Genomic DNA, 26,704 nt, shown 5'->3' on the forward strand with positions numbered 1-26,704 from the left:
TACCGAGGCTCCCAATTGCTCTCAATAAATTGTGCAGATGTACCTAGGGTTGAGGCTAGTGCCGGCAAAGATCCAATTTCATCCTCCTTGCCTCTCTCACATCTCATCCTGACCTTCAACGGCCTCACCAGCCAAGTAACGGCTTCTAAAAAGGTGCATGGATACAATCTACAGACAAAGTAAGGTTAGATTATGACTTGGAACGCAACTGGCAGCCTCAAAGAAAATCAATTCCGGGCACAGTCTCAAAACGTCGGAACCAGCTGCCAATTCTCACAGAACTAACGAACACCACAGGGGGCCAGCCTGTCATTGGAGCGCATGGTTATCCTCATTCCAGCTCGTGAACATGCAATTATTCGACGGGTATGGATATTAAGACAATTAGGCAGCGTTACCGGGCAGGCTGTCGCAAAGGAGGCCAGAGGTGATAAAATGTTAAGGAGATCAAATTGAAACCACAGGAAAGCCAAGACAACATGTTGGCGTTTCTTCTCCCTGCCTTTTCCCGTCATCAATCTGCCCAGTGGCCATAGAACTGTCTGTGTATTGCGAACACAATGACGGTACTGCACAGATACAATGGGCGGGAGAGGAGAGAAGGTCAAGGATGGACCTGAAGGAAGTCCAAAGGAAAAAAAAGGTGGAGAGTTAAACTCCACACAAAAAAAAAACATCTGAAGAAAAATGCAACAATGCAAAGAAAGCAGTGATATATAAGGCCAAACTATTAGGTACACCAGCAAAGCCTAATGAAGTCCATGACAAGAGCTGTGCCAAAAGCATTCATAGGACTAAAGAGCTATAATTGTACCAGAATAAATTTGGAACAAATTTGGAACATTGCAAGTACTACTACTTGCAAAAAAACAACAACAACAACTTAACAGAATGAAGTCGTAATACTGAGAGACTACATTTGTAATATTACAAATACTCATAATTTTACCAGAATAAAGTGATATAATTGTGAGAATACAGTACATTTAAGAAATTTGAAGATTCATAACTTCACTAGAATAAATGATCAACGTTGCAAGAAAAATGTTTTCATTGTACAACATCCATCCATCCATCCATCCATCCATTTTCTGAGCCGCTTCTCCTCACTAGGGTCGCGGGCATGCTGGAGCCAATCCCAGCTATCATCGGGCAGGAGGCGGGGTACACCCTGAACTGGTTGCCAAAAACAACCATTCGCACTCACATTCACACCTACGGGCAATTTAGAGTCTTCAATTCATGCATGTTTTTGGGATGTGGGAGGAAACCGGAGTGCCCGGAGAAAACCCACGCAGGCACGGGGAGGACATGCAAACTCCACACAGGCGGGACCGGGGATTGAACCCCACTCCTCAGAACTGTGAGGCTGACGCTCTAACCAGTCGGCCACCGTGCCGCCATTGTACAACAATTAAGTCATAATATTCCACAAATAAATTTACAAAATTTGAGAAAAAGTTGCAATTTTATGACAATAAGTCATTATACTACAAGGATAAATGTGTAATATTACAATATAAATTTCATAATTTTAAGGGAATAAAGTTAGTATAATGCAAGTAAAAATGTGTACTACAAGAAAAATATGTAATTTTACCAGAATCAATATTGATAAAATAGAATAGAAAAGACTTGAGACTTTAATAAGAATAAAGTTATTATATTACATGTAAAAAACAGAATAAATAAAATAATAAAATAATAATTGTAAAATAACGAGAAAGGACAAATATAAAGTCGCAATAAAAGAGAACACATTTGTAGTATTAAAGAAAAAAAGTCAGAATTTTGCCTGAACAAATTCATATTGAAAGAATACATTTTACAAAGTCATGAAAAAAGGCACATAGCTTTACTAGAATACATTCAGAATAAGGTACAATTTTACGAGAATAATAATATTGCAAAAAATACAGCTCTAAAATTGAAAAGCAAAAACACTAAATTTTACATGAATAAAATCCCAATATTACAAAAAGGTTATAATTTTAACAGAATAAAAAAAGTTATGTTGCAAGTATACAGTTCATTTTATATAATTCTGAAAAAAGACCTTTTTACTAAGAATAGTAATAATATTGAAAGGATGCATTTGTAATATGACAAGAAAAAATAATTTTGCCTGAGTAAATTCAGAATATTGTAAGAATAAATTTGACAAAATCACTAGAAATGACTTGTAATTTTATTCAAATAAATTCAGATTATTACCAGAATAAGGACTTCATAATCTGAGAATAAAGTTGTAATACTACTAGAATATATTCGTAATATTACAAGAAAAAAAAATGTATTTCACCAGAATGCATTTAGGAAAGATTTGGAGAATCTTGGATCTTATTAGTGTCTGAGATGGAAATCTATGCATCAGCAGCAAACAAATAGCCTGAATTCTCTCGTTATAAACTGTTTCAATAACTTGGAGAAGGTTTCTGATTATAGAATGGTGTTCCTTTTTTCAAAGGACTTTTCTTTGGCTGCAGCTTATCTATAGGAGACAAGTGCGAGCGACAATATATTATCGCAAAGAAACAGACGCAACGAAGCGATTTCAAGGAAGCACTTGATTGAGCGTGCCTATTTCACGCCATGGAAATGAGTACGGAGCGTCGTACCGGCGCTCATTAGACTATACGCTCGCCCCTCACAGACCAGTCAGTAAATATGGGCTATCAATGCAAATGTCATTTGCAAATACAGGCCTTGGGGTGGGATGCCGCGCCGGTCTCATTTCACGTCATTTCACAGCTTATTGATGCAATTATGCAACCTCTCGCAGCTGATGAATAATGTAGTGATGTGAATGCATATACACCTTAGGGTTAATGGAGATCATATAGGATAAGAGTCCCACTGATTAAATGCAATGGCGGTTTCTGGTACGTACAATATGAGTGGCCGCTAGGCGTTGAATGACTTCAGATTTTTTGTAATCGATACTCATGTGATGATAGTCGAGTTGGTGTCGATTAATCGAGGACTCCGTTAACATTCTTTTTCATAGTTGTCAACTTGCTGTCCACGCTACTCTTTGCCTTCGCCTCCAAATACAATATTACTTTCACTGTCATAAACGTATGCCCCCCGCCATCCCCATACAGGTAGCGTCGCCCCACCCCCCAGCTCAGAATCAGAATCATCTTTATTCTCGCTTATCCAATCACATTCAGACGCCTTCACGCCCTTGCCGACAGTCGGAACTTATATAACTCCAACACCAATTCAGACGCGGGGTCGCTACTTGCGACAATACTATAATTTTCATTTTAAATCACAGGAGGAGGAAATGCTTTTGCTATACTGTATTGGACTGAACTGTTGCTAGAGTTCTCCAAGTTCTGACTGTCTGCGAGGCAGTGAAGGTGTTTGAGCGTTATTTGTGATTGGAGGAGTGACCGGAACCGTCCATTTTCAAAATAATAAGACTGTTGTCAAAGCAGACAGCATTTTGTCTGTCATTATTTAGTTACAGGAGAGGAATTGGTGAATTTGCGATTTGATGGCTGGGGTGGGGATTTAGGCTCTTTTGTCAGCTAGCATTAGCAGGTGCCTTTTCACATGGGTGTTTCTAGAACTTGTGCTTATGTTATACAGTATTTGAGGGTAGACTTGCATATTTTGCAAGTGACGGTGCTACTGGTCATATTCTTCGAAAAATACTGTATTTCCACACACTTGAAATATTGTTGCTAGTTTGCGTCGCCAACTAGGCACTTGTTGATTTGAGTGAGACGTCCATTTTGTTTTTGCCAAAACACGAATTGGCAGTTAATCGTCTTCAAGCAAGAGCAGTTATTGCAGAGTGGTATAGTCGACTAGTCAACTAGTCAATTCAACCTATAGCCGCCAAGTACTGCAAAACTTTAGCAAGCTACCAAGTTGCCAAGTTGGCCTCCAAAATTTTTGAATAAATGGGGGAGCTGGACAAAGTAAGAATCCCAAAAAAATCTACCACTTCCATGAGGACTGGGAGGAGGACATTTCCCCCCACAATGTCATACTCAAAGTACATTTGCGTCATCTGTCAGTCTACTATTGCTGTTCAGAAAAGGGGAAATGTGGAATGGCATTTTCAGACTGTTCAAGAAACTTTGAGATTGGCTTCGACTCGAAAAGTGCCTCACAGCCGACTACAAAAGCGAAAGCAATCAGCGAAGCATCATTCCAGGTGAGGCACTTTATCGTTTAGCGAAAGAAGCCCTTCCAAAATGGAAAGATGCTAAACGAGGCATTCATTGGAGCGATTGACTCATTTCAAGACTTCAAAAACAAACCAGAAACACCATCTTCCATTAAAGCCCTCCAGCTATCAAGAAGTACAGGTACGCCATGACAGCGTTATTTGGCTCCACTTACTGTATTTATTAGTCAGCCTTTACCCACATGAAGATTATTATGTCCAAGTACCGTTCTACCATGACTGATGTTTATTATAGGCTAGATAATCAGCAGCTATTGCCCGGACTACTTATTTATCACGGAATATATTTACATTTTTTAAAAATATTTAATAATCTGGTTTCCATTGGTGTGTGTCTATTGCGTATCAAGAGCATATTCAACAGCAACTACTAGGAAAGTCAACATCCAGATCTATGTGAAAGGGAGAGTAACATGGGGAAATAAAGGTGAATCAGATGCCGGGTTTATTTGTGGAATTTTGTGTCATTCCCAATGAAATCATTCCGATTGAAGATCTCTGATCAACTGTTTACATGTGATGTGATCTTTTCCGATCTGGTGTATACATATGCGCTATAGTTAATCAGAACAGGCGTTATAAAGATGCGTGTCATCCACAGATCGATGTAAACATCACGTGATTTAACAAGATGGAGGTCAGTCATCTATTTAGCACAGTAATTGTGATTATTTTTACACTTTTATTAAAGTAACAGCTTGATAAGAAAAAGTTACAAATAGTTAAAAACAAGATTTTCGTCGCAGACCGGCTCTGGTAGCAAGCTACCATATTTTCAACTGCGTAAACGACGTCACTACGCACAGATGTCAAAACAGAGCATGCGCAGACAGGACGCAGCCTGACTATTCCAAATGAACAGTATACATGGCTTTGGATCAGTTAGGTAAAAGGAATATTCCACCCCTGTGAAACTGAACAAAATTCCATTCGGCTTCGGCCTGTTTATACCGACTGAGGTGTTTATATGGAGCATTTTTATTCGGTTTGGTTTTCTAACCAGATTGTAATCGGAATTACAAGGCTTCATGTAAAACAGGCTAATCGTCCAATGGTATTACAGTGAACAAAAAAATTAACCCTAACCTTACTCAACCCTAACCTCCAACCAAACCTTCATGGCGTGGCCAGGGAAAACATCAAACAGCAAGAGGTGAAAATTTGTCACTACAAATTGCACTTAAACTTCCTTGTTAAAGGTGCCGTGTTTTACCAAACCACCATTTTCTAGTATTTGGGATGCAATATTGGCTCTAAGGTGCCTCAGTAAACGTGTGAAATATGAATTAAAATCGTCCACGCATTCTTGAGCTCCAGATGTCTTTTGCCAAGAGGCCTGAAATCAGGTCATTCGAATTTCTCAAACTTATCTACGTCACTAGCGAAGATCTCCGCCTACCTCTCTGCTCCCGAGCCAGCACTGTCAACAACAACAAACACGTGTCCTCTCACAACCGGGTCTTCTACACGAAGGCAACCAATCAGAGGAAAGGGGGAGGTCTTAGCCAAATATGCACAAAGTTGATGTAAAACTGGGTCAAACAAGTATCTGTCAGAGGGGCCTTTTCTGGACACTCGTATGACAAAACCAAGGTGTTTGTTTTTTTTTAATGAAATTGACACTTATACCAAGTCCATGTTAGAGTCACTCTATGGAGGTCTAAATAGCCAAAATGTGGGACCTTTATGTGTTCCTTGTGAAATGATCCCAAACTTTGGACATTCTTATTTACTTACTTACTTATTTCTGTGTGCGCCTGCAACAACATTAGTCCATGTGGAAAAATGATCCCCGCCAAGCTTCAATGCAGAGATTTTGCTTTGACCTGTATACAAACATGAGTAAGTACATTTTCCATATCACCCCTTTAAACTGTGGGAAAATACATATGGCTCCTTTAAATATTGGATGGTCCTTCTTAACAAACCTACAGATGAAAGGCCAAAAACGTATAGAAATATAAATCTTTTATTTCTAAAAACACCCATGTTTGTGTAGACAAGGCCAAAGCGACAAACACACAGGTTCAAGAGTGTGTGTGCGTTATGTACATGCTGTAGTTAATGTGTCACTCTGACTCCAAACAGGCGGTGACAGTGAGTATACATGACGGGCCCCCTGAGCTAACAGTGACAACAAGGCTGCACACACGAGGCAGGAAACAAAAGTAGAGTCGACAGTCTTCTAATAAATCACCCATTGGGGAAAAAAGAAAGAGCAATAACGGTGGGAGTTGTCATACTGAGACGAAAACGTGGGAGAAATAGATGGTATGTTCGTCTCAAAGGAGAAAATGAGGAGGGATTGTCTCTTCCAGGTGCAGCGTACATATTGCAAATATGTATATTTATTTATTTTTTTATTTTTTTTAAAAAGAGTCACAGCCAGAGTGACAACCACGTGACGGATAGAGATCCCTGCGGTGAAATCTCTAATAAGCTCATCAACTTCAGCTTTCATGGCCTGATAAAGGCTGACAATCATCAGTATCGTAGCCATCTGTCACTAAACCACTGCTGGGCCAAGTGGGAGCACCAGATCCAGGACTCGATTATCAAGACTGGCAGCTCCGTGTCGTCGAGGCAGGTGTGTTGTCAAATCTAGAAGGACAGTATTGGAGAAGAAGCTGCATCCTCTGGCAAAGAATAGCAAAAAAGTCAATTTCCAGGCAAAGCCGCACACGCGCACAGATGATTAAACACACAGCTACAAAAAAAAACACAAAAGGCCTGCCTCTCCGTTTTTGTGTGTGTGTGAGCAATAAAGCTGCTTTTTACGCAGCATTCATACAATTCAAAAGCAGTATGGCTCTTGCATCACAAAAGGACAATAAAAGCTAGAAAAGCTGTTGACATTTGTGAGTGGTAGATTCCTGAAAAGGAAGCTGTACCGAGTTGGCCTTTGACTTTAGCTACCTTGCCTGTTTTCAGTCCTATTCTGGAGTCTTAAGTGCGCTACACGCTAGGATTGCACAACTTGAGAATTTTTTGTAGTCGATTGTGATGAAAATCAATTCAAAGTCGATACTTGATACTGAATTTTTTCAACACAGTCCAGCGGTCACGACTTTTTTTTTACGCCACGTACTGGCAGAGGTTGGTAGTAACGCACTACATTTACTCAAGTAACATTTTGGATAAATTGTACTTAGTAGTTTTAATGAAGCATACTTTTTACTTTTACTTGAGCATTTGTCAAGAAAAAACTGTACTTTTACTCCGTTACAATAAAATACGTGCCGTTCGGTACTTTCATTTATCAATAATTGCGTGCGCAATCTATCTTCGTTTTTAACTTCTGCATCGGGCGTCATTGCTTCAATACACCATGATTACCACAGTAATGTTTGACTCAAGTTCACCAATCAAACAGCAAGAAAGTCACATGTCCGCACACCAAGTCTTCTATTGGGCTTCGCGGGCCAATCAAAGTGAGTCGTGACAACAAACGCAACTCGTGTTTACATTACAGACTACGAAAAACAACAGCTTTAACATCCAGCGTATAGTTTTGTCACTGCCCAAACTTGGATAGTTCAGCCCACTTCTAACTTGAGAAACCACCTTGCGGTAAGTTGCAGATGTTTTTTTGTTGTTGTCTTGGCTGTGCATAATGCAACATTAGCTCGTTTTTGGGAGTCACAAGTAACTGTGAAACATGCATCTTCTGGGGTACGTTCTGTTCGGCTCTCTCTCGCTCACTCTCTCTCTTCCTCTTCCATTCACACACTATCAATACGTCTGGTCAGCAAACAGCTTCTTCATTCAGCCCTTTTTGTGGATAAAGCAAACAATGTTCCTGTAAGGCCCTATGCATGTGTTGTTGGTTTGGGGCACTTCAAAATTGAAATGGTGGCAGGTGTGTTTGGACGTAACCTCTCTTCTGCAATGGTGACCTGGCCAAGAAGGCAGCAAAGTTAAACAAGTCCAAGTCAATCACATTCAAGTTTATTTCAGCTGTTTATTTTCACCTCCCCTCTCAAAAAGATACAAATATAAATCAATCGAGTTGTCCAAATTCTTGGTCAAATTAATGGCAGAAAAAGTTTTAAAATGATTTATCCTGGTCAAATTGTTTTACAACAAAAAAACCTGGCATTTGAACAGGGGTGTGTAGACCTTTTATATCCATTGCAGCCTTGTTCCTATTTTTGTAATCTGCCTGGTAAGCCTACAGTAGTCTGCTGTTTAACAAGTAGAAACAATATAGTATAAGGCCATTTCTTGGAGCTGAATTTGCCTTCAATAATTTCTTATTTTGATTTTATTTTATGAAGAATTAATTTATTTTAGATTAAGTGATATTGTATATCATATTTTATTTAGTTATTTTTATTTTATTGGACGTTCATGCTCGATTTTTAAAAAATAGGTTACGAGTTATTCAGTACTTGAGTCGTTTTTACTTTCTGACTTTAACTCAAGTAATTTGGAGGACGACTTTATACTTTTACTTGAGTCATAATTTTCTAAAGTAACAGTACTCTTACTTGAGTACAGTGTTTGGCTACTCCATCCACCTCTGCGTACCGGTTTCACATAAAGCCATATTTTAAAGGACCATCATAGAAAAAAACAAAAACAAATTATTAAAAGTAGCACGCACCTTTACCCTGAATGTAAAGGAAAGCAAATTTATTTATATAGCGCATTTCATACACAAGGTAAATCAATGTGCTTTACGTGATTAAAAGCATTTAAAAACAACTTATAAACATTTGAAACAAAGAGAAAGAAAAAAATATATCATTTAAAAGTGGAAATGCTCTAAAAAGCATGGGGAAAAAGAAGAGTTTTTAACCTGGACTTAAAAACATGCACACTTGGGGCTGACGTCAATTCTGTTGGCAACTTATTCCATTTGTGTGCAGCATAATAGCGAAATGCTGCTTCACCATGTTTGCTTTGGACTCTGTGCGCCACTATTTGACCTGAGTCCGTCGATCTCAGAGCCCTACTGGGTTTATATTCCATTAACATTTCATTCATGCATTCAGGTCCTAGACCGTTTAGTGATTTATAGACCAGTAGCAGAACTTTAAAATCTATTCTAAAGCTGACTGGAAGCCAGTGTAAAGGCTTTAGAATTGGAGTAATATGCTCTGACCTCTTTGTTCTGGTCAGAACCCAAGCTGCAGCATTCTGAATCAGCTGCAGCTGTTTAATGCTCTTTTTAGGGAGTCCAGTCAGAAGACCATTACAATAGTCAAGTCTACTTGAGATAAAAGCATGGATGAGCTTCTCCTGGTCTGCTTGACACATGCAAGCCTTCACTCTGGATATGTTCTTCAGATGGTAAAAGGCAGTTTTAGTAATTGATTTGATATGACTGTTGAAAGTCAGGTCGGAATCTATCAGAACACCGAGGTTTCGGACTTGGTCTTTGTTTTTTTAAAGATAGTGACTACAGGTATTTACTAACAGCAATCCTCTTTTTTTTATTGCCAAAACCAATTATCTCCGTTTTATTGTAGTTTAATTGAAGAACATTTTGGCTCATCCAGTTATTTATCTGTTTTAGACAGTGACACAACACCGCAATTGAAATGTAGTCATCTGGAGTCATCTGCATAGCTATGATAGTCAAAATTAAAGTTCTGAAGAATTTGACCCAAGGCTAGCATATACAGGCTGAACAGGATGTAGTTTTTCTATGAGTGCTTCTTCTATAGCACTTATTTTCACCGTGGACTGGTCGCCAGTTAGTTACAGGGCTACTGTGAAGAGCAGTAACTGATTTCACTTCAGCTTCGGTCACCTACAGGAAACACTACATTACCAATTGCTCAGAACTGTCGGTCGGGTTTTCTACTTTCAAATAGTAGAAGGGGAAACTGTGAAAACCACGCTGCATTGAATGCTTCTGTTATAAGTTATGACTGAAACAATTGATTACAAAAAAAATAAATAAAATGAAGCAAAATCTCTACCTCAAAGTGATTATTTTTCCACAGGGAGTAATGTTACTGCAGAGTCTTGCACCACTCCGTGTAGAAAAAAGTTATGCAAGCTATGACGAAAGCGTGTGTAAAAAAATAGAATGTTTAAAGTTTGGGATCATTTTACACTTAAAAAAGAAGACAAAGTGAAATCTGACTACTGGAAAGCTCAGCTCTTATACATTCTACACACAGTACTATGTGTTTTTCCCAGCAGGATCATCAAAAGGAGTCCTTAAGTGGCAAACTACTATCGACTTAAAGGCGCTCCAAGTAGATAAAAAGTAAGATAAAAAGATTAAGATAAAAAGTGACGTCATTTCGTTTGGCTGCTCAGTTGAATGTTAGCTGTGCTTAGCTTCCTAACAAGGCCAATTTACCACTCCAGCGTGCAGTTTGCAAGCTAACGATTGCTGCACCCCGAAAATGCATCTTCGTTGGTTGCCTCAATTTACAGAACAGCTCTGTGACGTTTTTTTAAGCTTCCAAAAAATGAGGAAATAAAAAAGAGACAGATTGATTTTTAAAGACACGCGGATGGGGCGCTGAACATCAACAACACCAGCCGACTGCACATTTTACGACGGATAGTTTTGTAAACCTTCAGAGACAACATGGCTTTGTGGGTAACTTGATTCGAGTGAATAAAAAAAGCGATGGATTGACTTTTTGAAGACAGAAGCGGATGGCGAGCTGAACATCAATGCGACTCTGCAGTGCGCATTTTACCACAGATAGTTTTGTAAACTTTCACCAGAGACAACATGGCTTCGTGGGTAATTTAATTCTAGTAAATGGGGCAGTGCCGACTGTCTAACTACCTGGGCTTCCTCTACCGTCCTGCTGTCCTCAAGTGCCGTGTTCGGCTGTGGCATCATGTCACCAACAACGAGTTGACTGGTGTACTTATATTTATGGTTATAGTCCACAATAATCATTCAATTTTGAAGTTGAGCATCCTAATGTGATTTTACATCATATAAGCTATCACCCCCTCACTATGTTTGATTTCTTTTGGCACATCCATTCGACACGCCCACAGCGTCTGAGAGCTGAGAGATGGCCCTTATTATTCACATTTTGAAACCTGATTTTATATACTTAGCTATTTGTTTTATTCATTCAAATTTAGCAGGCTTGTTACCATTACTCTTCTCTGTGGTGTTTACATGCCATTTTTTGAGCCTGCTTAGTGCCACTTTAAGGTGTGTGAGTTGTGGTTAGTTTAGATAGGTAGAACTAAGGCTGGGGCTATTTTTGTCTCTCTCTGTGGTACTGTTAATACAGCTTTTCAGCAATGTGAAGAGGCAGCATGGCAGGCTGCAAGACACGCCTCTCTAAACCATACACACACACAAGCACAAGCAGGGTTGGCAGAGCAGCGTTGTCTCCCTGGGGGCCAATTCATAGCAAGATCCGCCACTGAAAACTGCACAGCCGTAAATTGTTTCCCTCCCCATCTTAACTGCCAATTACAAAGATCTGACAATGGCCACTTTACCACACATGCAAACACACGCTCACACTCACACATTGCTTCTATCAAACCGAACGATTCCAGCAGATGCTGATACTCGCTGTTCTTCATTATTGATATTATCATTGTTATTATTATTATTATTATATTTAGGCTAGCGCAAGGGTGTTTAAAGAGTGGCCTGGAGGCCATGCTTATTTTGTTTAATGATCATCAGGAAAACTCAACACAGCCCATGGCCTATGTGAGACAGAATAAAAAGTCAGGATTTATTTGTGTGCAGTCTTCTAGGCTGGATTATTTTTATTGTCTTTGTCATTTTCACACATCTTTACATGCAATCTTAAATGAGCACAGGAGAGGGGCACTGTGAGTGGCACCTGCTATTATTACAATTGGTATCAGGATTAACGGGTGACCCGACTTTCGAGTAACGAGCAGTCGCTCGGACAGATTTTTTTTTTTTTTTTTAGTCTTGAGATTTAAAAAAGCCAAGTTCTTACTTTTAAAATGTTTATTGCCACACCTAGTTAAAATTTAAAAACAAAACAGAAAATTACACCGTTTAATCAAACCACATGTTGTCGTGCAAAAGTCTGTTAGCTTAATTCAAACGCACAATGCAAAACACGATTTACAGGCTAACAAAATTAATTAATGTTACAGTGTTATAACCCTTGAACCGATGGCTATTTGAACACAAACAGTGCAGCAACACATATAGACAGAGAATATAACCATACTCCCAAGAATATATTCGTTATCCTCAAAAAAAAAACCTACTAATATACTGAGCTGTTGTGACTGTCTTCGTGTATAGAAATATGTAACTATTCTATTGCCCCCTGGTGGCCAAGAAACACACACCAGAAGGTGCCACACAATGAGTTAAAGCATGAAATCACGATGCACAAACTGTTTAATTGTTTACATTCTATTGAATTATGTTATTATTGTATGTTAAAACAAAGTACAATACTGTAGAGTGCCATTTTTCCTCATTAAAATAACATTACAACATTTTTCGTTGGTGTTTTATTGGGAGCTCGATTAATTTCAAAGGGGTAAACTGATTTGAGATTAGAGTGGTTGAATTACGAGCATGGTTATGGAATTAATTAAACTCAATTTAAGGCATCAATGTAGGGCTGTAACTATTGAATCTTTTTAGAATCAATTCTCCTATTGATTATTAATTGAATAATCGTTCCCCACCGGAGTCAGAGTTTGGTCCGCATATCCGGCAGTAAGTCGGAGTCGTTTTCCGGTGAGGGTTGGACTCCGCCAAGGCTGCCCTTTGTCACCGATTCTGTTCATAACTTTTATGGACAGAATTTCAAGGCGCAGCCGAGGCGTAGAGGGGTTCCGGTTTGGTGGCCTCAGTATTGCATCTCTGCTTTTTGCAGATGATGTGGTTCTGTTGGCTTCAGAAAGCCGTGATCTCAAACTCTCACCGGACCAGTTCGCAGCCGAGTGTGAAGCGGCTGGGATGAGAAACAGCCCCTCCAAATCTGAGACCATGGTCCTCAGTCGGAAAAGGGTGGCGTGCCCTCTCCAGGTCGGGGATGAGATCCTGCCCCAAGTGGAGGAGTTCAAGTATCTTGAGGTCTTGTTCACGAGTGAGGGAAGAATGGAACGGGAGTCTGCAGTGATGCGGACTTTGTATCGATCCGTTGTGGTAAAGAAGGAGCTAAACCGAAAGGAGAAGCTCCCAATTTACCGGTCGATCTACGTTCCTACCCTCACCTATGGTCACGAGCTGTGGGTCGTGACCGAAAGAACAAGATCCCGGATACAAGCGGCCAAAATTAGTTTCATCCGCATGGTGTCCGGGCTCTCCCTTAGAGATAGGGTGACAAGATCGGTCATCCGGGAGGATCTCAGAGTAGAGTCGCTGCTCCTCCACATCGAGAGGAGCCAGATGAGGTGGCTGGGGCATCTGATTCAGATGCCTCCCGGACGTCTCCCCGGTGAGGTGTTCCAGGCACGTCCCACCGGGAGGAGACCCCGGGGACGACCCAGGACACGCTGGAGAGACTATGTCTTTCGGTTGGCCTGAGAACGCCTCGGGATCCCCCCGGAAGAGCTGGATGAAGTGGCTGGGGAGAGGGAAATCTGGGCGTCCCTGCTAAAGCTACTGCCCCCGCGACCCGACTTCGGATAAGCGGTAGAAAATGGATGGATGGATGGTTCCCCACTATTACAAATTATTATTATTATTTTTAGGATTAACATGCATTTTATTCTCATTTACGAGGGATGGACTTCAATCCCTAAACTGCATATGTTGGTACTGAGTTTATGGTATAAATTTGGTGTCCAGAATTTGAGACAGCAAAATGCTAAACGGTTAGCAATCACAATTAGCACGCTAGCGATTACCATTTTTAGGTTTAAAAAAAATTATAATTTACATGTTAAACAATGTTTCTGGGCTGAACTTTTTTTTTTGTTTGTTTTATTTTTTTTTTTTAACTGTACCTAGTAAGTGGACTTAGCCAAGTTAGTTGATTTGTTTTCCCCCAGCCTTATATCAATGTATTATCATTACCATTGAATTATGATCACTGCTACTACTTTTACTAATGTACATTTGATCTTCTTATGAAATGTTGCACCCGGGCTGACTGACCCCTGCTCTATTGGCTCTTGTTTGATAAGGCAGATGTACCTAATGCAGTGGCCCCTGAGTCTCACTTGTTAGGGAATAGCAAAGGTCTGGTAAAACACATTATTTATATGTTACGCAAATGTGTGTACAAGGAGCCTAAAAAAAGTCACCCGACACAACCACGGCCGTTATTTTCTAGAAATATTTGACATATCAGTATATTTGGGACAAAGGACATAACAATGCTAATATTTCAAATTTATTGTAATTTGATTTGATTGATTTCATAAATAGTGGACAACTGGGTAGCACATCCGCCTCACAGTTTAGAGGTCGCGGGTTCAAATTCTGTGTGGAGTTTGCATGTCTCCCCATGGCTGTGTGGGTTTCCTCCCACATTCCCAAACCATGTATGGCAGATTTATTAAAGAATCTAAGTTACCCTTAGGTGTGAATAGGTGTTTGTCTGTATGTACCCTGCGATTGACTGGGTACCAGTTTAGGGTGTGCCCCGCCTCTTGCCCAGAGTCCGCTGGGATTGGCTCTCTTGCGGTGCAGAGACTGGATTTCATACATATTTGATCCATCATTTGGGTCGCAGGTAGGCCATTCCAACTGATTTTGGACGAGAGGTGGGGTACACCCTCAACTGGTCCAATCAGCCAATCGCAGATTAGATTTAGATTCCTCACTTATCCTAAACAACATGTTTTTTTGGGATGTGGGAAGAAGGCGGAATACCTAGAGAAAACTGACGCAAGCACGGGGAGAACATGCTAACGCAAGATTCAAACTCAGAACTTCTCAGTTGTGAAGCAGATGTGCTAACTACTATGTCACCATTGGGAATTACCAATGCTGTTAATTTCGGGGATTAGGTCACACAATAGGGAGTGGTATATTCTGTTAAACACTGCACATACCTCCATTGAACACGAGCTCACAAGATTATATATAGAGTAGTGCCTTGAGATACAAGTTTGAATCGTAACTCAAAAGCCTCTTATCTGAAATCATCTTTCCCAGTAGAAATTAGTTGAAACGCCATTAATCCATTCCAGCATCCCCCAAAAACCTTACGTTTTTGAATGCAAGATGGTCATGCAGGAAGGCGCTTAAGAAAAATAGCACACTATAATATTGCACTTGAAAAAAAATGACTTAAATATGATGAAAATAATTTAATTTAATTAATTTTATTTATAAGATTTTGGCCAAATGATTGATGAAATTCAATGGACATTGTGCTACTCCTTCTGGTGTGGGGGCAGTAAAACACAGACATACGAATACACATGGAGACATTCACACCTCCTCAGTAACCTTTACGAAGGATACAAAATATGTCTGAGTATTGTTAAGTCTACATGTGTTGCTCCAACATTTGTGTTCAAGCCCGTCACTTGAGGCGTGATACACTGTGACACTAATGCTATTTTTAGCCTGTCTATGGCGTTTCCCATTATGTATTAGCATTAAATACACGTGCCATTCTGTGTTTTATGTTCAGTTTGGCAGTAAACTTCAACTGGGTATGTAGTGTTGAAAAAAAATAGATTGGAAATCCCTGGTGTATGTCTACAGCTGTAAAATAAAAAACAATGACACCGTAGTTGATTGGAAATTAGATTCTGAATGATGATTTAGTTTTAAAACCACTTCCTGAGTGCATTTCAACGCCCCATAACAACACAGAAAAGAATGTTTTTCCATGTCCATATTGTAATTGCCTTCAGAAGGGGCGACGGTGAGGCTCAGGGACGCAGGACATTTAACAGGTGAAATGGGCGGCGTGGGACCAGTTATCTTGCGTAATTGCGCAGATCAATGAAACCACATACTTTGCACGCAGATTGTGATTAAATCACTCGTGACACTTTCACCGAGGGTGGATGAATTTAAGAAATGTAAGTGACATGTCAAATATTGCACGACAAGCCCAAATTACACAAGACAAAGAAATTCAAAAAGTCAAAATGTTCATTGGGCGTGAATGCAGACACATAACAGTTGTCAGCGTGAAATAAAAGCAATAGTGAGACCTGTTGCTCCGTGGAGCTCTTATAGTACTTTTTACGCGCGGTCATCCATTCTCAGAAAAGGTGCGTTAAAAAACAACAATAACAACACAACTCACATGTCGAAGTTCTTGCATGCGGTCCTTCATTGTGGCTTTTTCGGGATAGCGGTGATGATGGAGCGGATGTGGACACGACAGAAAGCGGGCTGAGGATGCGCGTCAGGCGGCTTTTCTTTTTTTCCCCCTCTTCCTCCCAAGCTCCCGCCCTCCTTTTCCTCCTCTCTCGCGGTTCCGATAACGGGCTGATTGGACCGGGGCCTTCCGTCCGCCGTTAACCCATTCCACGCCCGTCAACTTCCTCCTCGATCGAGCAGAATCGACGCCCGTTTGGGAAGAACCTGCTAACTCGAAGAGTAAGAATCACAGACACAGTGGAGCGCGAGAGGATCTTGGAGGCTTCTGGTCTGGAATTGGGTTGAAATTGACTATCGATCGATTGAACGCTCTCAGAGATAACGCCCAGGTACTTGTGTGTGGTTTTTTTTAGTTGTTTGTTTTTTGCACCGTGTGCCGGTGCACAGCGCCCCCTGTGAGGTCACTGCGAGCACTCTACATACTGGAGTTAGTTTGTCCTCATTACAATTCGTCGGCGACTCTGGACTGGACGCCAGCCAATCACAGGACACAAAAGACAAGCAACCGGTCACGCTCACATTCGCACCTATGGAGAATTTAGTCTTCAATGAACCTGAATACAAGTCTTGGAACGTGGGAGGAAAACCAAACATTCAAACTCCACACAGGAAGGCCAGAGGTGCTCTGTCGTGAGTTGTTGAACACATCGAGATGTAAATCCCACGAATTAAAAGATGGAATTCTGAACTTTTGTCTCATATTCATCTTTTGATCTGAAACCCAAATGTCTTCAGTATACAACAAAAACAAAGGAATTGACCTTGCCGTTCCAATACTTTTGGCGGGGACTATACGTATTGAAGAAGAATCTTTTAGAAGAAGAATGTATACCGTTCATTACCAGCTGGCAAAAACTATTAATACACAACCTTCTTTTCCTCGAGCGCCTTCCTGCATGACCATCTTGCATTCAACTGTTGGCATTTTAAATTTAATTTAGCCCGCACCCCCATAAAAACATACAATAAAATCAATCAGATGTTTAGCCGAGCCACCACCATCCCTGACCCTCAATTGGTTTAGAGCGGTATGGTAGGTGAGGTTGATAATCTTACATTTGAGTTCACTTTACACATGTACATAATATTGTGTCCAGGAAGCTCACACAGTAAATGCAACTGGCATTTCATTCTAGTTTGATTTGACAGAAAATAAATATGGTAAACAATAAAAGTTTGGACATTCATGATGTATTTCTGTTGGCTCTGTATTCTGTACACGTCTCTTCACTTGGCCTTGGCATTAAAATGAAGGCCCAAAAGTATCACATCCATTTCAAAAGAATAAAGTCCATACAATCGAGAGGTGACTCTGAATGTGTGTGTGTGTGTGCGTGCGCGCAGCGCGCGTGTGAAGGAGCATTAATGAAGGCCCAGTTGTATGAGTCACAGTTAGAAATGGGGTCTCCTCTGACGTCCTGTGTATTTCGTGTCAGCCCGGACCTCCCTGAAGGATGACATCACATATGAAAGACGGGCGACAATTTCAAAAACAGTATACTATGTACACACTGTATGTTTATAATGGAAATAAATACACTGGAGTCCATACCGTCCTTGTCTCCGCCTCCTCTCCTTTTTCTCCAGAATCCAATCTCGGCCCTTCTTAGCTGATTTACCTTTCATGTTTTTGAAGCGGCATCTTGGCGGGGCAGATTGCAGATGATTACTGGATTGTTAAATGCAATTGTAAAAGGCAGGAAAACCCGCCTGACGGGATTTCACGTCAGGTGGGACGACCACCTTTGATGCTTTTTTCTCTTGGTCTGCTGGCTTCATGAGTCCAGGTATGACTGAACCTGACCCACACCTGAGGCCCAGACCTGATGCCCTATTTTCATGTTGACACTTTAAAATGTATATATTTTATTATATATTGGGAATATTTCAGTACAACCTAGAAGTGATTTACTCACAAAAATATTTTAGAATTTATGTGCAAGAGTATTCATATTTTGCACATTTTAAAAATTCTTATTTATATTGCATATTTATACATTGTGTATTCTTATTCATATTTTACTTTAATATTTGTTTATTCTTGTTCATATTCTTGGTTGTAATTTAAATATTAATTTTCTGGATTTGTATTTATATTTGATTTTGTTGCAGATTTTTAAAATTGTGTTTTATTTGGCACTTATTTATATTTTTGTATATTTTGTATTCTTGTTTTATTTCATTTTTATATAGTGTTCTTATTTATATTGCAGTTTAGTATTCTTATATTTTTATTCTTGTATTTATATTTTATTATGCTTGTTCATATTTCATGTTGTATAGTTACTTTTTATATTTATTCTGTATTATTTTGTACTTATTTTTATTATTTTGTATTACTTACATTGTAGTTTTGTATATTTTAGTTTATATTTTATTTTTTTATATTATGATCTCATTCATATTGTACTTTTTTAATATATTTTCTATTTTATTTTTACATTTGTTTTATTCTTATTAATATTAAAACCTATTATTTGTATTTATCCATCCATTTTCCGTACTGCTCTATCCTCACAAGGGTCGCAGGAGTGCTGGAGCCTATTTATTTGTATTTGGTTTTATATATTTTTTATATTTCACAGCTACTTTTAGAACACTCGAGCAATGGGAGTGTATGGAAACACAACCGATGAGAAGACAGTGGATCCACAAATTGTTGCCGCAGCTTGATGCTTTTTTGGCATTTCAAACACAGCCAATTTCCTTTAGCTGTGATAAAGTGCGAAGGTCACCACCATTTTTTTATTTTTTACTGCATGATATGTGACCTGCAACCATTTAAAGTAACAAAGCGCTGCGCGATGTCAGGTAAATATGAGGTCAACTGTGCTTGAAGTGGCTTTTTGGTTTTCAATGTTGTTATCCTCAGCCCGTCTCGCCAGTGACAGTGAAGGACTCACCGGACTGGATGTGAAAGCAAATGATGAGAGAGGCTCATATTTCGACAAACACACACAGTAAGCTAATTATATATTATAAGTGGGTACGGAAAGTATTCAGACCCCCTTAAATTTTTCACTCTTTGTTATATTGCAGCCATTTGCTAAAAAGTTATTTTTTCCCCCATCATTAATGTACACACAGCACCACATAGACAGGAAAAAAAACAGAATTTGATGAAATTTTTGCAGATTTATTAAAAAAGAAAAACTGAAATATCACAGCCATAAGTATTCAGATCCTTCGTTGTGACACTCTTATTTAACTCGGGAGCTGTCCATTTCTTCTGATCATCCTTGAGATGGTTCTACACCTTTATTGGAGTCCAGCTGTGTTTGATCATACTGATTGGACTTGATTAGGAAAGCCACACCTGTCTATATAAGACCTTACAGCTCACAGTGCATGTCAGAGCAAATGAGAATCATGAGGTCAAAGGAACTGCCTGAAGAGCTCAGAGACAGAATTGTGGCAAGGCATAGATCTGGCCAAGGTTACAAAAAGATTTCTGCTGCACTTAAGGTTCCTAAGAGTACAGTGGCCTCCATAATCCTTAAATGGAAGACGACCAGAACCCTTCCAAGAGCTGGCCGTCCGGAAAAACTGAGCAATTGGGGGAGAAGAGCCTTGGTGAGAGAGGTAAAGAAGAACCCAAAGATCACTGTGGCTGAGCTCCAGAGATACAGTCGGGAGAAAGTTCTAGAACGTCAACCAAAACTGCAGCCCTCCACCAGTTGGGGCTTTATGGCATAGTGGCCCGACGGAAGCCTCTCCTCAGTACAAGGCATGAAAACCCTCATGGAGTTTGCTAAAAACAAAAACAAAAAAAACCACACCTGAAGTACTCCAACATGGTGAGAAATAAGATTCGCTGCTCTGATGAGACCAAGATAAAAATTGTTGCTCTTAATTCTAAGCAGGATTTGTGGAGAAAACCATGCGCTGCTCATCACCTGCCCAATACAGTCCCAACAGTGAAGCATGGTGGTGGCAGCATCATGCTGTGGGGGTGTTTTTCAGCTGCAAGGACAGGACGGCTGGTTGCAATTGAAGGAAAGATGAAAGCGGCCAAGTACAGGGATATCCTGGACGAAAACCTTCTCCGGAGTGCTCAGGACCTCAGACTGGGCTGAAAGTTCACCTTCCAACAAGACAATGACCCTAAGCACACAGCTAAAATAACGAAGGAGTGGCTTCAGAACAACACCGTGACTGTTCTTGAATGGCCCAGCCTGAGCCCTGATTTAAACTCAATTGAGCATCTCTGGAGAGACCTGAAAATGGCTGTCCACCAACGTTCACCATCCAACCTGACAGAACTGGAGAGGCTCTGCAAGGCGGAATGGCAGATGATCCCCAAATCCAGGTGTGGAAAACTTGTTGATTCATTCCCAAAAAGACTCATGGCTGTACTCGCTCAAAAGGGTGCTTCAACTAAATACTGAGCAAAGAGTCTGAATACTTATGGCTGTGTGATATTTCAGTTTTTCTTTTTTAATAAATCTGCAAAATTTTCAACAATTCTGTTTTTTTTCTGTCAATATGGGGTGCTGTGCCTACATTAATGAGGAAAAAATGAACTTAAATTATTTTAGCAAATGGCTGCAATATAACAAAGAGTGAAAAAAAATTTAAGGGGGTCTGAATAATTCCCGTACCCACTGTATATGAAAAACATCAAATCAAACAATCTTATTGGGGTGTAAATCTGGCCTGAGGCAGCGTTTTAGGAGTTTAATCAAACAGACACACTAATGTGATTATAATTAGCAGGTTATTGCATCCGTGGAAACAAGAGTCACTGTGTGCGTGTGTATCTTTTTACCTCTGTCCTGAATACTGGACTTGGTTGGTGACGTTCTTGTTGGAGGTTTCAGAGCACAAACCCTGAAATTTAGGAAGTGCAGTGCTGTTATACACTGTCATACTTTGTATGAGGGCCAGGCAATATGGCCTTAAAAGGAAATCTCTTTTTTTTTCACTAAACTTACATTTTTTATTTAAAAGGATTCTTTTGTCATTTAGAATTTACAGGTGAGGCAAGGTGATCTCGGCAAAATATTTGCAGCTTGGAAGGACATACTTTGGGGCAAAAGTTTCCAACAATGTGGATAACAACATTTGTAAGATAACATATCAGGGTTTCTTTCTTGTCATACAGAAAACAATGTGAAAATGGTTCTGCTCATGTCATTTTTTAAGCAGGAATGAAAGTGTCGAGACACTTTTTAGAAAGATAAGAGGATAGAGGGGTCAGAAAAGTCGACAAAGTGGCGAAGTTGGCAACATTGACTGAGAGTCCAGACTGAACCAGACCCACACCGGAGGCCCAGACCTGATCCCAAACCTTCATGGGGATCTGAAAACTAGTCGCTAAAGGAGGCGAAAAAGTGAACAAAGTAGCTAGAGCGGCAACACTGAACGCTTTTGTAAACTAGCTTGAGTTATCAGATAATCCCCCAGCCCTACTTTATATCACTTCATTCATTGTTAGCGACTTACCTTGGGCAAGACGCCAGTCACGCCGGCAAACAGACACAAGAAGAACCTGGAGGGAAGCACAGTGAATAATACTGGCAACGCTACATGACTCACACTACTTGGAAGTGACCTACTTACTTCTTGGCCTTGCTGCTGTTGGGATAGTCCACCACCATGCCTCCGCTGAACCCCGCCCTCATGGCCTGTGCCGTGATCAGTTCCAGCTGCCAGAAGGGGTAAAAGGGGGGTGGGGGGTGTAAATCAAGTGAAGATGAGTGACGGGAACAAACTTCCTCACTGCTCATCAGCGGACACCCCCTTCTTACCTGTTCCGAGTTCTCAGGATAGAGCTGAAAAACAGCCCTGGCGCCTCTTGACTGAAATATGGAGAACAAGAGAGGTCATGATAACAGTTTGTTGCACGACATGGAATATGGAAAGCACGGCTAGGCAATTAATCACTTTGATTGATTAATTCGAGTATATTGTTAAGACTGATTTATTATTATTATTTTTTTTTAAACCAGAGAGAAGCTAGTTCACCAAAGCCAATGTTAAAGTACTAATTTGGGGGAATTTAAGTTTATTCATGAGAGTAAATAAACAGGTCTCTATAACAATAAGCACAATTTGGGCAATTGTTTGTGCTCCAAGAACAAGTGTCCAAAGAGTTTACCCCGTTCGCCCCTCAATGGCTCAAATATTAATTAATTAGGGTTTTTTTTTCGAGGGACACTGTACAGAATACTCACGCTGTTTTTTGTATGACGTAAAAGGGACCCGGTGGAAGACAATCACAGTCACTAAAAAATACATTCCAAATGTTTCCAAATCCAAACAAATGGGAGGTCGCTTAGAATTCCTAAGCATATTGTGTTCAACCTCAATGATCCACTGTAAAATTAATAAATCAATAATGTGAATAAAATTTACCAAAGAAGAATAGAGAGTACTAAAAAAGGCGTAGAGTCGCTTGGGAGGACCGTGTGTGCGCTTGTCGGCGTTGCAGAGCCACTGAAGAGCTGAGATACTGACAAGGGACAAAAACACAAGGTCAGTTTACTGAAATAGTCCAATACATCCAGAGAAAATGCCAGGGCATTTGCTACATTTGGTACCTAATGCAGCCGTCAAAGGTTGCTGGTCGGAAAGGCATCCCTTGGCCCATGTCTCCAAATAGAAGATCTCCTTCCACCTCTCTGTCCAGTGCCACATCTGACACACATCATACAAATGTATAATTGGTCTGCTTTCACAAGCAGACGGTCACAAATGCTCACTCAGTTAGCTGCAGTAATTTATTCATTTTTCACAAACGAATATATGCCTTGTTCTAAGCATTGGTATGCTGTCTGTCTGCCTGTGTTGCTGCACCATTTGTGTTCAGATATATGTTGCTTAAAGGGTTATAACACCACACTATCGAAGCTAGTTTCGTTAGCCCCACTATGGCGTTCGCGCTGTTTGTAGCATTAAGCTAAGCAGACTTGAACAAAGCAAAACTATGTGGTTTGTGTTTGCAAAAATGTACGGTTATTTTTTTTCTTTGTTGTATTTTTTAGTTTGATAGTAAACTTCAACTGGGAGTGGTATTAAACAGCTTAATCTTTCTTTTTTAAATGTGTGTTCTCTCTCTGCCAAAATGCTTCTTGTTGTGAAGTTTCCTGCCGCCATCTAGCGCTCATTACCCTAATTTTTGCTAGCAACTCAAGACGAAAGAATCACCCGAGCGCTGGCTCTCATCTCGAAAAACTCAGAGTTAGGTAAGTTGAGATCCCACTGTACACTAGTGCTAATTATCACACTTAACCCAATGGAGTAGACAAGAATGATACAGAAAAATTCACCCAGCATTGCCGTGCTGATGTCGACTCCGACCCAGTAGTGGCCTTCCTCTGTCAGGTAGTCGCCACTGAGCCCCGAGCCACACCTGAAAGGGGGGAAAGATTTTAAATAAAACCACTGGCTGCTTTTCAACTCAGACACACACAAAAATATTGTTACGTTACTTTACAAGACATTCGACTCAGTGAGGGTACATGGCATTAAAAAGGGGTGAAATTTACACATGATTTAGTTTTTAGGTTTACTCCCTAAACAATGACATTAGGTCCAAGGAGATCCAATACAAGAGTTGTAAAGACAAGTTAAAAATACTCAAGATTCTTTATTGTCGTTGTACAAGACACACTGAAATTTAGGTGCACTCAAGAACTAGACCCAATTCATATCAGTATTAAAGACAAGTAATAAGCACTTCCATTCATGTTCCACTCATATTCTGCAGACCACATTTAAACCATTCACTCAATACTAGCATATGCATTTAAAGGACAGAGAGTCAATTACTCATAATAACAACAACAAAATGCATGTAGTTAAAAATGGATTGGTCCATATTGCACACATCATATATAAGATATCACATAATAAATACAAATATACCTTAATGCTGGCATGTTTCATTTTGAAGTTCAGTCTGGAAATGGGCTTGGGATAGAAGCTGTTCATAAATCTGCTACATAAAAAGTTGTACCTTTACAAAAGTATTGATGCTGTTTTGAGCGACACTCTCAGAGAGGTATTCAGTTACCAATGTCTTTTGTGCACTTGGAGTTTATAATGTTGAGCTACATCAGTGGGACAAGTTATTAAGCAACAATTAACAGTGATACAACTAGCTCTCTGACAGTGATAACCATAAAATTAGCAACATAATCTTTGTAAACGAAGCCATTTTGAACACAATTCATATGGGGCCGTTCGCCATGACATCACCAAATGGTCATGTGGTGTGTCGGTTGGCAAGATATCTGTAAAATTCACGGTCAGACCAGGAGTCATTGGGTTGTTCACGCTTATTTTCATTAATTTATTATGGTAGCGCCATGTTGCATTATGGGCTGTACATACAGATTTGACAAGAACGATCCGATGATCATTTACCACATACCGAAGAACCGTGAAGTAACCATCATGCAACAAGTGGAAACTCAACGACCATGCTTGCTTTCGGCACTTTGTATAATGGTAAGACACATAACTTTGTATTAACTTGTCTTGCAAGATAACATTATAATATTAGATATCATATTTTTCCTGTATTAAGCTTTATATTTTTCACACTATGCACAAAAGCAATGATGAAAGATGAATCCCACTCTCAAATACTTTAAGCCTGCATTACTTTTGGTGATATTTTACCTTTTATAGTAGGCCTACTATTGTACAATACAAACTATGAATAGGATATGAGCCTAAAGCTTTAACCAAATATGCAAATACACGTCATGTATTGAAACGTGACACCGTCTGAACATTTTCCAATCAACAACTGAATGATTAACACTTACTTGAATGAGTCAAGAGACTTGGAGGCTTTTACGAAGGCCTATATTAAAAGTTGCCAATCAAATACATCCCCTCAGGTCAGGTGGATGGATTTGGGAACCATTTGTCCATAACTGTGTATTTAAGGCAAATTCTAGTTGCCACTATTGTACAGAAGGTTTACTGCAAATCTTTGCTTGGCATCAGCTGTGACAAACTTTAATACTGTGATAAAAAGCCACGAAAACCAAGATTCTCAGCCAATATTATATGGAAGCGGTGGTGGGGTCTTCTGCCAATCCATTTTTTTTGCAAAAGCGAACAATTGGGTCATAATGTTTCGTGAATCCTTCCCATTGTATCTCTTGATAGTGTAAGTGTACCTAACAAAGTGTCCAAGGAGCATAATCTTTAGGCTTGACTACTTCAATGAGGCCACATTAAAGTGCGAATGCAAGTACAGTTTCATTGGCTCACCCCACATCCAGCAGGAAGCACGGCTGTCCCTCTGGAAGATTCAAAAGCTCCACGGCTCTCTCCGACATCTGAGTTTGGATCGCAATCATTCGAGAGCTGATAAAAAGCAAATGACACCGACATTTATTGGAACATCGTCTCACGAGACTTTTGACAATACAGAGCCTTTCTTATTACTGAAATGCACATTTACTACCTCATAATTCCTTCACTTATACACATATTACAAGATGTAGACAGGTGGGAGCTTTATGTATAGTGTGTGTATACAGGTTATTATATAGCTTTTGTGTGGAGGAGCAAAAGGAAAATAAGAAATAAAAAAAAAACTAGGTTCCCAACTAGAAAACATTTGAATTTAGTGGACCAGGAAAAAAACAACCGTTTTCTAGTTTATAATACATTAATTTTAACAAGTGTGAAGTCAACTTGAGTCACTGACAGTAACAGGATGCATTCAGACTTACTTCTGAGAGTATTTCTTGGCCTCCTCTGCATTGTAAAACTGTGTAGGAGAGAACGCATGGAATTAGAACGCAAAACATACATCTCATGCTGTTGCGCCTAGCAGGAAGTAATTATAATTGAAGTGGGACTAATAAGCCCCAGTTATTAGCCAGCTAGCATAGACGAGAAACTACAAACACATTCAAACAAGCACTGACCACATCGGGAGGAGCCGCATGCTCTGGTCGTCGACAGGAACTCATACTTCTTCCTTTTATATATGTGGTAGTATCCCAAGAAAAGCCGTTAATATAGTTTACTTCTCAAAAAACAAGCTAAATGCAGCGGACACATGTCTACTTTACGTGGGAAGCTCTTTTTCGGCGAATAGATCAGGGTGAATTATAGGAGCGAGATCAGTATGTTGCCATCTAGTGGCCATTTATTTTTTCGTAGGTTTATTGGCAAAACGCCAACAGAGCACAACAGTAAAAAGATACGAAAATATTAAGAGTTGCGTAACAATGTTAAATACATATATATATGTATATATATATATATATATACATATACACATATAT

The 26,704-nt window shown here is 39.8% G+C and overlaps 2 protein-coding genes across 7 annotated transcripts in view; both read right to left on the minus strand.

Annotated features, from left to right (window-relative positions):
• Positions 1-17,463, minus strand: part of stx1a (syntaxin 1A (brain)) — an 80,426-nt gene extending 62,963 nt beyond the window's left edge. For all 6 annotated transcript variants that reach the window (XR_009789782.1, XR_009789779.1, XR_009789781.1 and 3 more), the window contains exon 1: positions 16,369-17,463. Coding sequence is in view for 3 of the 6 variants with exons in the window: in XM_061782520.1 (XP_061638504.1) it covers positions 16,369-16,398 (30 nt within the window). In the remaining 3 variants the exon portion in view is untranslated. The remainder of the gene's footprint in view (positions 1-16,368) is intronic.
• A 153-nt stretch (positions 17,464-17,616) lies between these two features.
• On the minus strand, positions 17,617-26,533 carry bud23 (BUD23 rRNA methyltransferase and ribosome maturation factor). The gene is made up of 12 exons (XM_061782523.1): positions 26,342-26,533; positions 26,144-26,181; positions 25,677-25,772; positions 23,717-23,799; positions 22,988-23,084; positions 22,803-22,899; positions 22,196-22,246; positions 22,008-22,093; positions 21,891-21,936; positions 21,214-21,275; positions 17,998-18,087; positions 17,617-17,892 (listed from the first exon to the last, which is right to left on the minus strand). Exons 1-12 carry the CDS (start codon positions 26,384-26,386, stop codon positions 17,838-17,840), a joined length of 846 nt encoding a protein of 281 aa, XP_061638507.1. The 5' UTR covers positions 26,387-26,533; the 3' UTR covers positions 17,617-17,837.
• Positions 26,534-26,704: the final 171 nt, after the last annotated feature.

The sequence above is a fragment of the Phyllopteryx taeniolatus genome, chromosome 8 (assembly GCF_024500385.1).
Source record: "Phyllopteryx taeniolatus isolate TA_2022b chromosome 8, UOR_Ptae_1.2, whole genome shotgun sequence".
Lineage (NCBI taxonomy): Eukaryota > Metazoa > Chordata > Actinopteri > Syngnathiformes > Syngnathidae > Phyllopteryx > Phyllopteryx taeniolatus.